The 15,818-nt window shown below is 38.2% G+C and overlaps 1 protein-coding gene across 1 annotated transcript in view; it reads right to left on the bottom strand.

Moving 5' to 3' along the window:
• Positions 1-762: 762 nt before the first annotated feature.
• LOC149167696 (uncharacterized) overlaps positions 763-15,818 on the bottom strand; it is a 123,769-nt gene continuing 108,713 nt past the window's right edge. Inside the window, exon 2 of the mRNA XM_089433092.1 lies at positions 763-1,788. Coding sequence (XP_089289218.1) covers positions 1,086-1,788 — 703 coding nt within the window. The 3' untranslated portion in view covers positions 763-1,085. The remainder of the gene's footprint in view (positions 1,789-15,818) is intronic.

Genomic DNA, 15,818 nt, shown 5'->3' with positions numbered 1-15,818 from the left:
TGAATAGTTCACTAAAATAAAATGGAATGATCAAAAAGCTGGTTGGCTAATGAAGTTATCCAAGATTCATCGCTGAAAAATATAGTATAGCCAAGTAAAGTGATAGTTTCTTAAAATAACAGTTCATACAATCTCAAGAAGCATATAGAGAATCGAGATTAAAAGGAACGTGTTATTTTTACCAAGGAGACTGTATCTTCCTAAGGAAGGTAGACATATCTGGATGATCATGGCCAACTCTTACATAGGACAATCAGTGGATATGCAGGGGCATAAAAGTTCGTCTAGCCATGAGAAGATGAGAAAAATATATTCTAAAAATTCTAGGTATAGAACATCGTATTACAATAAAAGAATGAATCGTTATTCTATTCATGTGTTAATAGTTTTAACCTTATCTGGGCAATGCTGCTGAATCAATTTGGATGAAGCACTAGCTAGCTTCACAGCTACAAACAAGTAACATTTACTAACTAACCAACATGAACAGCGACAAACAAGTAACATTTACATAGCCTCCACCAACTGTGTTTCCGTGAAAGGTATAGAGAGTCTAGACCATACGAACAGTGGATGAAATTACAGAACACAACCCTCAGAAAACTCCAAAAGAACATTAGCTTTTATCTCCATCAGATAGAGCTATTTAGTTTTCATACGCATAGCATTTGCTCCACGGTAACATAAGCATGCTTCCAGCACAGTAGTTTCATGTAGAGAATAGTATAAAGAGAAAATAAAGACATAGCTTGTTCCTGCAACTTGTGGAAACTTTTTTCTCGTGTTATAAAAAATTTTCAATTGATACAAGTGATCAAATCAAAAGGAATCAATTAGTAATTCCGTGTTGGTAAAAAGATCATTTCTCACTAGTATTCCTACTAATACTTTCAAAAGTAGAGACTTGATTAGTAGCTTGCCATCTACAGATAATAAAACCAAGACGTAGTCTGTCCTTGACTAAGGAGAATGATCTGCTGTGTCTTTGTCCGCTTAGTGCTCAAGTAATGGCTAGTTTTATCCTAATATATAAAATAGCATCTCATTTGTATGCCACATACCATTAATAGTTCATCATAGACTCATCACCGCATGTTAAGATCTAGTTCTCCAACTTCTCTCCAGTCATCTTGCATCCCATTTCCTGAGGCCACTTCCATATTTTGAAACCCTCTGTCATCACCTGTCTCTGGATCATGGTCATCATTCAAAAAATCCTCAGATGGCTCAGCATCATCTTCCCTCTGCAAAGTACCCCATCCATGCAAAATATCTTCCATGTTTACACCTTGTTCTTGTGTAGGAGGCTCATGCATGGTATGTTCTTCAGCTCTTCCTTTTACAAGAGCTTCCATTCGTGCAGCTGCTTCTGCTCGGACTGCTTCAACCCGAGCCAATACTTCGGCATGTGCCTGAGCTTCTGCTCGTGCCTGTTCAGCTTGAGCTATAGCCATCCTCATTTTTGCTTCTGCTGCTTCCCTTCCTGCTTTCTCTCTAGCTTCAATTTCTGCCTGGGTATCAAACCGCTTCTGCCTCTCATCCTGAAGGATCATTTGCTCTATCATTAATCTTTCCTCAAATCGCAAATCTCCTTGTGCTCTCCTTTTTAAGATGGAGTTGAAAATGTGCATTTGCTTCTCAAAAGCTCCAGTAAATTCTCCAACTTTGGAGATTATGTTCTGATCCCAGACTTGATAACGTGACAATAACTGACCGGTTGTATCAGAGTCCAGTATTCTATCCTCCTCGTCAGCTTCATAGTCCGCTACAACATGGTAAGGTAAAATCCTGCAAGAAAATTAGCATACTTTATTTCAAAAAAATACAACGGATCACTCAGAAGAACACTTACATCTGAAATTAGTTCAATTTTTCTATTATAATCATAGTCTCCCGCAAGATACTTGCAACTCCAAATAAACAGAAAATTGTAGCTCATAATCAAAGTTTTTATCAAGGAATTCACTTTCATTTACAGTTAGATCAATCTGTATACGTTTTAATGCAAAAAGCTATGTATCATGTTGCAGCATAATTTAGAGAAAGGATAGGCTCTGTTGAATAATCACCAAAAGTATGCACTTCAACCTGATTTTAACTCCACAAAAGCAATATACAAACTAACCAGTATCCATAATTGGGAATCTCGTGTACAATAAAATAAGTTACGGTGCTTGCTCTACATTAATATCATGTAGTATTTACTGTTTATCATTCATAATTTTCCTTGGTCTTCATAAAGTTTCTCCCTACCAAGAACAATTTGGAAAATAAAATAAAAGATAACTTTCCAAGTATATATTTAGACAGCATTATGAGAACAGACAAGTGCAACCTTCCAGAAAATTGCAGGAACAAAGGTAGCATCACGGTGTCAATTCATAAGATCAAACAAGAATTTCTAATTGGACCAACTAATGCTAAAGGAGATCCTACACTGAAAATGGACAATAACCCAGGCCTTCAAATGATGGAAATGGGAAAGAAACATGCATTCCTATCACCGAATCCAGAAAGCTACTATTCTCATCATTCAAGCCCAAATTGGAGTGCTAATACGCTAAAATTTAATGCAGTTCAAACTTTCCAGTGGCCAAATGAAGTGAAAGAGGGTGTATTTGTAGTTCTTTGCAGTGCCTTAGAAGTTAGGGTAGCCTCCTGGTCATGTGTTAATCATTGTTAACAGCTACTAATGCTCAGCAGAGATTCTGGTCATGTTGATGTGATATCCACTTCTTTGACAGAAGTGGTCCTGCTGATGTGATACCACTTCTTCAACAGAAGTCTACTTTTAGCATACAACCGCAAAAAATTGTTCAAGTTCATTCACGTTTGCTCAGGTTCACTTTTACGGTTACCTCTGCCTCATGATGTTTCTTTGTGAAGAATTCTAGTAGCAAGGCCAGTATGCCTTGAGTTTGTTGTATACCTGTTGCTTTTTACTCTACTCACAATTCTTACTCGTTTATGTTTATTAATGTTGATTATTTATTATTTTATGTTATATTTCATTTTAAAGTGTGTGTGTGTGCATTGTGTATATATATAGAGAGAGAGAGAGAGAAGCTCATCCAAACCTTATCAGGAAATTTGAATTTGAATCAAACCTAATCACTGCTGAACCCAAACCATGTCACATAGTTAGCATATGCATATACAATACAATGCTACGCAACCCTATCAAAGCATTAAGGAGGTGTATTTACTATTATGTAATAATACATATATACATTGTCTGTGCTAGAATTGGCCTTGCATTGTTTGGAGACCCATATGGCCAACTCCCAAACCTCGACATAATACCCTAAATATTGAGTTAAACATATGCACTATTACCCTTACCCAACAGATGGGTTGACTCAACATGACTCCACCATAGTTATCATACTCATACTTGCTAAGACAATCATCCAGGGTACTCAGCATGCACAGCACATTGGGCATACTCATACTCTACAATATGAAAAAGTGGTAAAAGATTTTTATGGAAAAGAAACCTGCGAGTATGAGGATTGACTAGGAATACTTAGCACAGTCAACAGGTACTCGCCAATACTTGCAAGTATAGCAATATTGACTGCCCAATACTTGGTCGATGCAAATATGGCAATATGAAGCCAAGCACTTGTCCATGATCAAATGACATATTCAGCGTGCCCTCAATCACTTGCGAGTCATGCTTGCAAACTATATTGCACTAAGTTTTGGGGGCGGGGAGAATGGATGGAAGGTACTCCCAAATTTTCAGGGGATGGGTGGACATGGATGACAAAAAAATATTTAGAATATTCAAAAATATTGAAAATTAAAAAATAAAGATCCTAGAACATTTGAATTGCCTTCCCACTGCGGGATAATGAATTCAGACAACCCTGATCTCCAACCAGAATGGCCCTTTTGGGCAGAGCAGGATGAATCAGACTGGATGTTCTAGAATTGGCTTAATGTGGAACAGCATGAAGCCAATGAAGATTTGAATTTTTTCATGGATAGGAATGCTGAATATACAGAACAGATGAAAAACCTTGACCAAAGAGGTATTATCCTGTATTTCTTACACAAGATGCCTGATAAGGAATCCTTTCAAAATGGTGTATTTTAAATTGGGAGGCAAATGTGCTCTCGCTGAAATCTTATTGGGGTCTTGGCTCTAGATATATGTACCTTTTGTTCAATTCAGAATCCATGGCCAGATTTGTGCTATAGAATGGTGCATAGAATATTGGAGAGTCCTTGGCTTATGTCCAATCTTGGAGAGCAGATTTTAACCCAGAAGATACAAATCAAGCCAGGTATCCTTTATGGATTGAGTCTCCAGGCCTCAAAGCAGACATGCACCCATTTGTAGATCTCTTTGCACTAACTTTAGGAATCTTCTCATTGCTGATGGGAGATATAATTCTTTCCAGACAAGTCTATGGGTACGTGTAGAGGTGAACCTAACAAAGAATCTGTCCCAGCACATCTAACTGTTTACTATTGAAGGCCTTGTTTCCAGAAAATCATGGATTTGAACCTCACGAATACTTGTTTTGTCTATCAAGCACAGGATCATTTAATTAGGGACTGTCTTAATCACAAACCCAAATCACCACCACCCCAGGAGTAGGCCTCCATTCAACTACAGAAAAATTTTGTCTTCAGCTCCTTCAACTCAGATTCAGTCACCTGTCAATGTTTTGATTCCTCAGCCTGCTAATTAGCCTCCTAAACCCCAGATTCAGGAGAAAGGTATTTCCTCATTCTCAGTGCTGGCCAAGAAAGGTTCAAAAGTGCATGAGAACGATTGTTGGTAAATAAAGGAAAGCAAGAAAGGATTTAAAATTTAACCCAATTTGACCAAAAGATCAAGCAAAGGAGAAGATGCTCAGCCGTGGACAAAATCCTACAAAGAGGTGACTGTTGACCACTCTGTGTCAAGCACCCTATAGCAGCATACATTTTGTTTTCGAAGCACTCCATCATGCTTGAGCAGTCAAGCAGCCAAAGATCATCATTATCTTTCAGCAGTCTGTCAAGTCATGTAAACCCAAATTCTGCAGCCCGGTGGGCCATTGTCAAAATGATTCTAGTATGTCTATTAAGCCATGTAAAACACCTAGGTAAGCTTAAGAATTTTTCCTAACGAGTTTCATTCTAGGGAGTTTTTTAACCTCATTAATTATTTTGTGTTTCTAAACACTAAATAATTAAGAGTTTTTCTTCCAAATATACCCCAAAGCTATGGTGTGGCTCAATGTTGATGTCTTAAGTGAGTCCTAGTGTGTCGAGTCTATGTATTTTCATCATACTAGATCATGTCGAGTCTCGCAGAATTTGGTTGAAACTAAGTGTCTATTTTTAATTATTAAATCTCCAGCTGGTTAGGAAATTTAATCATTTGGATGAAAATTGTAAAACCAAAAGTTTGTAAAAGTTGAAGGGGGTAGAGTACTCATAATTAGAACCTCTACACCTCAACTTAGTGTTTGGACACCTTTTGAGGGTTGAAATTATGTCTATCCCCTCAAATTATTTTTATTTTTAGTTTTCTGGCAAAAAACAACAAAAAATAGCGAAAAAAATAAAATTGAGAGAAAATAAAATTCTCTCCAAGTGGAAAAACGAATTTTTGGCGAAGGTGGTCTTTCCCAAAGAAGAATTAAATTTGACAAAATCAATTCCAAGGCAGAAAAACCCACAAGAAATTCAATGGGGCTAGAAAAGAATTAATTTTTCATGAAAATTAATTTTCTGAGTCTAGTTGGTTGAAGAAAATTCGTGGGTCCAAAATAAATTAATTTTTCAAGGTCCTCCATCAAGGGAAAAATCAAATTTTTAAGAAAAATCAAGCCTTTGGACCATGGATATTAAGTCAAAAGTGATTTTTTGAGGAAAAAAGGTCAAATAATATTTTTTTGACCATGAAAAAAGTGAATTATTATGGAATTCGAATTTCTTCATCAAGATCAAAGGACATGATTTAATTTTGGCATGGATCAAGTCAAAATTGTGCAACTTCTTGGACCTAGCCATTTTACACTTGGAGGGGGATCTAGATCTCTCTATTTTTCTATAAATTGAGCCTGAGACTCCTCATTGTATCAACTTTGATCTTGAAGCTCTTTCTATTTTGGAACAATAAAACAGAGGTCTTTGGGGTTTACTATTGTGGTGTTTTTTCCATGAATATGGTAGTATTGTTTCACTGGGCTTTCAATTTCTATTTGTGCTTACACTTGTTATGTTCATCTGCTTTTATACAATCATTGGTGTATAGCTATCTTGCACTGGTGATTGGATCTGAAGAATCCCATAGGATTGGATGTGGCTAGTCGTTTTCGGTTAAACTACTAGAACTCCCTTCCATTGTATTTTTCATATCTCATGTGGATCTAACAAAATTCTTCTAAATTGTGTAGAAAATGTTTTTGAAATAGATCTCAAGCATGAGGGGACGTTTTTGGCTAAACTATCCCACTCTTGAGCATTGAAGTGGAAGAACCCACTCTATTTTCCTTAAAGATTTATCTAACGATTTTTATTGTAGGGTTTCTAGATCTGGGCTTGAGGAAAATCATTTATTTTATGTACTCATCTAAATTAAATAGTTACAAATGAATAATTTGCTATTTAAAGAGCCATTAGACTTGTAAATTACTCGTAAGTTATTTTTTGTAAATAATTATTGTAAATATTTTTTCTAACATTTCCTTTGTAAAATTTGTAAATAGATTTTTGTATATATATTTTCTTCCAACCCTTGTAATATAATTCTTGTATATATTCGTAGGCTTTTCCTTATTGTTTCCTTGCGGATCTGAAGACAAAGAGAGGGAATTTTATTTACATTGTGAGTGGATTGGTTGGGCAAAGATCAAAATTTTTTAGGGCACTGGGGTCTTGGGATTAAGACATTAATTAACAAAATTTCAAATGATTTCTGCGTTAATATTCTTAGGAGGTCGTGAGCCTTTGTGGCTTCCTATCATCCTGACCGTGGGTATTTTTGTAAGTCATTGATTATCTTTCTCAAGGTCGTGTGCAATTAGAAGTGGCAAAATCAAATTCTTTTGAGGTGAAGACGTCTATGAAATTTTGAGTTATTCCTACATTTCTGTGAGAGATCTTCAAAGGTTTTAAGTGAAATTATCCAAGTTCGATTTTGAAAAGATCAAGCATTTTCAACACTTGGGAAATTAATGTTTGAATTGTTCTCCTAGCCACAGGAAAGTATCACATGGGGTTTCAAAATTTTTTTATAGATCTTTTGGTGAGCCACAAGCATAAGAGGAGGATATCCTCCTTCCAGAGTGAATTTATTTAAGGGTTTTCATCTAATTTTTTTTTTATAATTTTCGCAAGCCATTTTCAAGAATCGATCTCGTGAAAATCATTTATTTAAAGGCTTACATTTTTTATGAAGCCGAGAGGGTTTTTCCCTTATCTGGTGCGAAGTCCTGTGCTAATTTGTTATCTTGTAGAAGAAATCGAAATTTTGAAGGGATTTTTAATCATCAAATTTGGTAGAAGATCAATCATCTGAAATTTCTTTGACGTCCCGCGTTTGGAACGAAAAGATTTGGGCAGAGAAATTTAATTGTTTGAGTGTATTAAAAGTTAAATTTTAATTTTCTAAACCTTTTGTCTCCTAGCCGCTTGATTTTTCCCTAATCCATTGCGTAAAGATCCTGCTTAATCTTGTGTGTCAATCTTTCTTTGGGAAAGTCATTTCCCTTTGGGATAAATTTTCTTAATTAAATTTTGTCTAATCAATTATAAAATATTTCCCCAAAGGTTAGCTTGAAGAGGGGTATTTAATTCTCACTTTGTAAATCCTCCTTAAGTTTTATTTAAAACCCTTTCATATTGTCTAAAAAGGTTTTCTTTGTAATTTTAATAAAATCATTTTTTTTAGAGGGAGCTTGGGGCCCCACCCCTTGGTATCCCTATCTCCTCAATGGAGGAGCCATTCTTGTGGTGATTGCTAATTTCTCAGATTAGTTTCTCCATAGTCTCTAGATCTAATTCATTGCATTAGAGTAGTAGTATATTGAATTGTTTCATTTGATTGGATTTCATTAGCAATCTCATCTGCCATATTTCTATTATGCTTTCATCATGCAATTCTCACTTTCTTTAATTGTTATAATAACATATAAGTGAATAACTTCTTGATAAGCACTATTATCTAAAGCCATTTGAGCTATTGTTTCATAAAATTGTCATCTCTCTCATCTTTATTGTTTCATTGGGTGATCCTAAATTTGCTTCCTCAGATCATTGTCATAAGCTAATAATCTTTGTTCTAAATGATTATCATAAGCATTGATTATAAGTGTCTTGGCATTTCCTACATTGAAGCATATTGTTATAATTGAATCTCATTGAAGCATTTACATTTGCATCCATTGTCATAAGCTAATAATCTTTGTTCTAAATGATTATCATAAGCATTGATTATAAGTGGCTTGGCATTTCCTATATTGAAGCATATTATTATAATTGAATCTCATTGAAGCGTTTACATTTGCATCCTAGATCTAGTTGTGCATCCTTAAAATTAACCTCCAAGCATAAGCTTGGTTGTATAGAAATTCTTAGGACCACTTTCTGTAAAAATTCAAAAACTCGAATCCTATTGCAGCAACTCAAAATTATTCACCTAATTGTTATTTTTAATTAACAATTTATTCATTGTTTCCTATAGCAAATACTGAATAACTCACATTGCAACCTACACAAATAAAACTGCAGAAGAATAAACGCTGTAAGAAATGCTAGCACACACATATAAATTTACACAGTTATTTTTGAACCAATGTCCCCGGAAAAACCCAACTTGGGAAAACCAGTGTAGTAGTTAAGGTTTTATTTATTATGCAGCAGTGAAATTTGAGTACATCTATGGATGCCCAACTGGCTATCCAAACAGCGAGAAAATTTGAGTAAAATACTTAAGGGAATTACCCTTCTCCCACAATCAATCTCTGGCTGGACTTTCCCTATCAAAAACTCATCCTCCTGGAGCACTGCGTTAGCTTTTGCGCTGCTCAGTGTAGCTGGTTAGACGGCTTTGTTATCGGGAAATCTAGTGTCTATGCAGAGCTGCTAGTCCCACTAAGGCTGGTAGCTACCTTAGAAACAAACAAACTAAAACCACTTTCGTTTTCCTTTATGAGAAGTAGATAAGAGGGGAATAAAGGAGACCAACCTCTGTCTTGCGCTTGGTTCCTTGCTTGATTCCTCTCCTTTCTGATAGATCTTTGCCACTCGCTTCATTGTCTACCCAGCTTCAAAGAGCACCTGTAGAATCAAAGTAGCATAACACTATCCAAGAACACAGATCTACTATCATAAACAATATAGGACCAGATATATATTGACCACACGAATGCATATATCATCAATCATACAAGAATGTGGAGGAAAACTTGAATAGCTTTATTAATAATCAAGAATAGCAAAGAGGATTACAACCAATTGTTCTGACCCAGCATCATCCTCTCAGCAAGAAAGCCCTTCTTCACCTCATGAAAAGCTTAGATCACCCAACATTATGATGTTACACCAAGAAACCAGCAGCACTTCCTTACAAGATACAAAATTCCAGCCTCCTGGATCTCTGGGATGAGGGATCCATATATAGATGTTTGCAAGGGGGGTGAGTTAGCTTTTGAGATTTGATTAGTGTCCTCTATTTGATAGTTCTTGATTCCACTTGGAGATTGACGATCTCTTACTCATCCCTGGGCAAATGCAGAGAGGCAAGTGTCACAGGAGAAGTTTCTGGAAGATTCCATGATCCTCCACCTTGCAGATTGACCCTGCCATTTGTCCACTCTCGCCCATCGCACCCCATAGAAGGGCTTTTCAGTATGCATCGCACCTCCCGTGTGTATTTAGGTGGGATGCAGCGCACTTTGACCATGGAGCAGGTGAGATGGTCCAATTTGACCAGTTCTGAGCAATTTTTCATGAAGAACTTCTAGGAGAAGATGTAATCAGTTGACCTTGTTCTTTTAGAGGTTGGAACAACACTTTTAGGGACTTAAGAGCCCTTGTTTTATGGACATTTATGATTGGGGTTGCAGTGCCCAAAAATGTCTATAACAGTGGCCCCCTAAAGCATGAGGTCGTTAATCTGTTGATGTCGGGTGAAATGCTTTATCATGAGGATACAATACAATACATTATCTTCATAATATTTTCATGATCTAGCTGAGGCGGGCATTCCCATGCTCAGCTTTATAAATTCATTTTCATGTACATAAGACAGACAATCGTCTAAGTGTAGAGTGATGATTCTGGTAAAGCCATCATCCCTTAGGTTGGATGATTATCTGTGCAGTAATGATGTACATTTGATGTCTTTATTTTCCTGAATATATATCGCAGCCCGGATGGATGAAACTAGATCCGGGGTCTTCAATCTCGTTCGATCTTCACTCAAAGTACAAGTCGATCCATGTGAGAGATGTTCTGGAGTCGAACATGGATGGACATCACCTGATTACCAACCAATGATGTGAGTTGTTAACAGGCGCGAGAGGAATCACCGATAATGATGATGACCCTCAAGGTACCACAGTACAATTCACGTGGTGTGAATAAAGGGACTTGGCATCGAACACCACGCAAAATCTTTCGATCGAAGGCCATTGATGTAAACCTGTCGCCGGAAGTGAGAAACTTGCCATTGAGGCATGCAAGCTTCAAAGTACTGAAAGGGTTGTTCTTAGATTGACTTCTTGGATAATGTGCTGATGTCGACAAGAAGCGATCCGTCATAGGAGGGCCTTAGTGAATCCCACATCAATGACACGGAACGGAGCAAATGATTTTAATGGAGGTGAAAACGATCTGGTGATAAAAGGTTCAGGGTGGCGGTCATGAAAGGATGGAGCGTGAATGTATTGCAACGGATGAGACACAGGTGAATTCTCTGAGTGACTTCTCTTGAACATATCGGCGACACTGACATGATGGATTGGTAGAGTTAACCCCAAATATGGATGGTGTGATCGACCCATGGTGATATGACCAGTGAACGGAACAACCCAACCCGACTCGGATGCAGAGTGAAAGTGTCATGTTCAAGAGCGACTTGCTACCAATAAAGTTTCTTCAAGTTTTCTTCCCAATTTTTCCCCAGTCATTGCTGACCAGTACCTCTTTATTTTTGTCAAGCTTGAGGAGGATAACATATGCTTCTTCTATAATTTGCCCTTCGGGCAAACCCATCGCTATGTTTTAACGAGCCTAGCGATAGTGAAACTCGTTCTTGTCTGTATGGACAAGTTTGTCGCTATTCGGTTTTAACGAGTTTAAGGACAAAAATAACTCGGTCCTTTTCAATTTTAGAGAGTCTGAAAAAGGGACGTAAAGAAAACTCCAATAATCCTTTTTCGTCATATAATCCCTTGAGTCTGAAAAAGTATAAAACAATACAAAAGGGATGAATTTTCGGTACTTTTAACGAGCCGAACAAAACAAGTGCTCGATCTTTTTGTGTAATAATCCCTCAAGTCCAAAAAGATTAAAATCTAAAGGAGGGATAGTACTTCCGGTCCCTTTAACGAGCTAGAGAGGCCAATTGCTCGGCAATCTTTTCATATTTTACGAGTCAGTTGAAAAGAGCTTAAAGGAGACTCGTTTTTTGAGGAACGAGTGATAAATTTGGGTAGCAGCTGATTCCAGGTAAGGGTGCATGCCCCCTAGGTTTCAGTCATATCCTCCGAATCACTCGCGCTCATCAGGAGGACGGACTGGGGATTGATGAGACATTCCTTGCGTGAAAAGACCATTCAGGGATGATATATGACTATTTGCTATGTGTGAACCAGGGAATGAAAGCTGGTCTACGAGCTTGACCACCCTTCCTTCATGCGAAAAACACATTACTCTAAAGAGTGAGGAGACAATGGCTCCCATGCAATAAATATAGTCACGTCCAAGGAGTAGATTATAATCTAGGGGTCCTTGGACTACCATTACGTTCATGTGAACGGTTTTCCTTCTCAATGTTATCGGCACATTGGGAAGGATCCCTAACGGTCGACTAGTTCCTTTGTCAAAGCCTGTTAGATTTCTCATTTCAGGCAAAAGCGGTGGCGAACCAAGCGCTTTCCAAGCAGTTGAGGAAAGGATACTCACAGAAGCCCCTTCATCTATGATGGTACCGGCCATGACCATTCTGTATATTTGAGCAATGGTTCGAAATGGTACACTGGCCGGTAAGTGGGGTTTGCCTAGTAGATTCCAATCGAAGGAAACAACTAGGTTGCTTGGAGGTGGGACCGAATAGACGGCCGGATATGACTTTGACGAACTTCCTTCCTGCGGTAAAGGAACGGGTAGACTGCCCCCATGTTCATCGGAGTCTGTGCTTACGAAGAGAATTTGGACGGTGTCGTTCTTGTTCTCTCCGGTGACTGTATCATCTGAAGATGGATCCTCTGAAGGCAAGACCGGGTCAACTGCCGCCTCAACCTTTTGACTTTTGTCTAGTATGGATTCAGATGGTTTATCTTCAATGATAGACGCTTCGGCTGACCACAATGGCGTGTCAGCCGGATTCTCAACTAGTGACGGACTCGGCAAGAGTTTCTTATATCCAGGAGGAAGTCGTAACGGTGAAACCAGACGGTCGTCCAAAACTCTTTTAGCCTCGTCTAAGAAGGGACAACGGTGGACGGCGTGATCGCCTTCACACAGTTTACAAGGAAATTTACATTTTCCTTTTTGTCCAAGGGCTTCACTTTCACTAGTTGACAGTGTATTTTCAACATGACCATCAGAGGTTGATGACACCGGATTGTGCAAACGAGGAGACCATTCCCTTAAGATCCGCGGGATGCAAGGACAATCTCGATGATAGTGGTCTTCTTTGCAAATGACACATGGCGATTTAGGCCTGGACGGTGCAGTGTGTGGATTTTCGCTAGACGATGCCTGGTTGCCCCTTTTCGCTTTTGGCTCCTTCTTCTTCTCCTTCTTCTTCTCGGTTACTTGATTTTTGGCTTTACCAGCTTCATCAAGCGAAGAGGAAGAAGGAGAAGAAGAATTGGACGAAGTAGAAGGTTGGGGGGTGACTCTGGTATCGTTTAGTTGCTGACTTGATTGTTCAAGAATCACGGTGTTCTGAACGACAGAGGTTGAAAAAAGCCATACGGGCAAGCCGATTGTCAATCCTGGAAGCGACAATGTGGCCATATGGGGCGCACCAACATCTCCCCAAAAGGAGAAAGGACTACGATTTCCCCCAAGGGGAACTCCTTGGTTGGTGGACTCCATTTTTCTCAACTTAAGACCAACGTAGGAAAGGTGATATTTATTCCGATTAAAATAAATTTTAGACACTTTGATACAACTTGCTTTTTCAATTTTTTAAGAGTCGAGAAAAACAAAAGATGACTCTAGTCGCCTTCGATTTTTAATGAGCCTGAAGTGACAAGTGCTCAGATGGACCTTTTCCTTTAAGGAGTCTGAAAAGGAACGAAAGAGACTGCTCTGAAAATCTAGACAGAGGGATTACCAAACCAATCGCAAAGCTGCAGAATACTTTTTACGGTACGGCAGTCAATCTTCCCGAATGCTGTGTTTAGTGCATTGCGATCGATAGGGCGGCAGACACGGCTTCCTATGGATAAAGGATAAAACCTATTGTGGTCTCCCAATATATACTCGACGGTACGTGGCAGCACAAGTCCGTACTGGCACTTATCGTCTCAAAGTGGAGGAATCACCCAACCATCAATGAAAACAACAGTTACCAGGCTTTACGACGCCGGAATACGTCTCTAGCCTAGACTTCTAAATGTTGTGCGTTAGGTTCCAAAGCGTTTTTAGATTCATTAAATTTATTTTACAGTTGATCTTGCTTAAGAAATTTGTCTTTCAGGTCCACCGCGTGATGTAGATGTACAATTCCTAAAATGCAATCTAAGATGATAAACAATCGTTTAATCTTCTTTTTGCAATGAAAATCCTAGCTACTAAGGAAAGAGAGATGATATTCTTTCAACATAGAGCAGAGAGCACACACTATATGCACTGTCCTAAATCAAACCAACAAACAGTCTAAATGCAAATGCACATGCATGTATTTGTTTTCAGCCTTCTTAATGTGTGAATGATAAAAAGAAAGCTAAGCGCAAATCTGAATTATTTTTCAAAGCGACATTACTAACAAGTTTCTTTTCAAGACAAAATGAAGGCAATGACGACACTTTGCGATTTGGAATTGAAAACTTGCTTTCGACACTTGAAAAACTACTAATTCAAATCAAATACAAGAGTAACAGTGTAATCGACTATTAAGAACAATCGGATTCTCTTCTATGACTGAAAACGACACTTGCGACACTTTCAAATCAAGAAACGACAGTTCAATTACGCTACTTCTTTGTAAAGAGAACTGAAAATGGCTCAAAATACATAAAAACATTTACAGTTCTTTGCACAATGAAGGCGGAATAATGGCAAGGAAGGGGGTTTCAATAGGGATATACTGACTACAAACAGCAAAACTCCTTAATAGAGCTTAAAAGAGTGAACACAGAAACCAAAATCCAAGAGCAGAAGAGGCCTTGTCTGATCAGCGCACCTGTAACATAGGGAAAGTGAGATGCAGCGCACCTACTACACTCGGGAAGTGCGATGCATCCAAAATCCAAAGAAGAGACAGTGCGATGGTCCAGGGACGAGACTTCAACTGGGTTCCGGGTCACAGTTTGCAGCTCAGTTCAGGGATTTAGGCCGAGCAAGTGGTAATCAGTAAATAAATCACAAGGGTAGATCTAAGGAGGTTATGTTATGAAACCAGCTCAAGAAAAGATAGATCAACGCCTTAGAATTCAGCCTCTTCGAGGGGGCAACCTCCTTTACATAAATGAACAATTCTTGGATGATAGAAATGAAAATACCTCATTTCTATATATAGGAGTCTAAAGGGGCATAACATAATCAGAGCCGACATAACAATAATAATGTAAGGGCACAATAATAACAATAGTGGGCTTCTATGGGGCACAAGAGTAACAATATGGGCACTACATGGGTACATCAATATAATAAGAGGGTTGTACTAATAACAATAAGGGGTTACACTAGTAGTATAGGGGCCTAACATGCCCCTCTCCTTCAAAAAGCGTTGTCCTCAATGCTTGAGTAGTTCTTGATGCTTCTGTATAAAATTCTTGTCCTCCCATGTGGAATCTTCAGTAGGTAAGCTCTTCCACTTGATGAGATACTCTGAAATTGATCGATTTCGTAGCTGTCGAGTTCTTGTTTCTGTGAATACTCCAGGTTCCAATATGATTTTTCCTTCCTCTTCAATTTCTGGCAATATTGTTTGCATTGGAATCTTTTGCAACTTTTGAATAAGTGGCCATACTTCTTTGTCCTTCTTCCATTCATCCCTTGCTTCGTTTATCCAATCTGGTTGGATAATAGAAATAGCACAAAACAATTCTTCCACATCCTCATCCTTGAAGAGTCTTCCCATTCGGTAAGGTCGCCATTTGTTAAGTGCATGTAGTATTGCCCACATTTCCTTCTCATAAATAGTTTTATTTATATGTAGCAGCAAAAATACCCAATCACCTACATCAAAACATTTTTCACTATGATGTTGATCTACCTGTTGTTTCATTTGATTTTGCACCAAAGTGGCGTTATCCTTTAAAAGTTGGAGAACTTGTTGTTGATGCTCGATGTGATCTTTCACTGCTTGAACCTTTTTCTTCTTGATATGTCCTTCTATCTTTAGAGTTTGAGGAGTGGTAATTTCTTCCAATCCTTTACAAGATATGGTCGGATTCATTTCTTGATGCTCG

This window comes from Pinus tabuliformis, chromosome 5_1 (genome assembly GCF_031772625.1).
Source record: "Pinus tabuliformis cultivar Carrire ecotype Pingquan chromosome 5_1, CPIR1, whole genome shotgun sequence".
Classification (NCBI taxonomy): Eukaryota; Viridiplantae; Streptophyta; class Pinopsida; order Pinales; family Pinaceae; genus Pinus; species Pinus tabuliformis.
The sequence above is the reverse complement of the archived record's forward strand: the minus strand, read 5'-3'. Positions and strand labels throughout refer to the sequence as shown.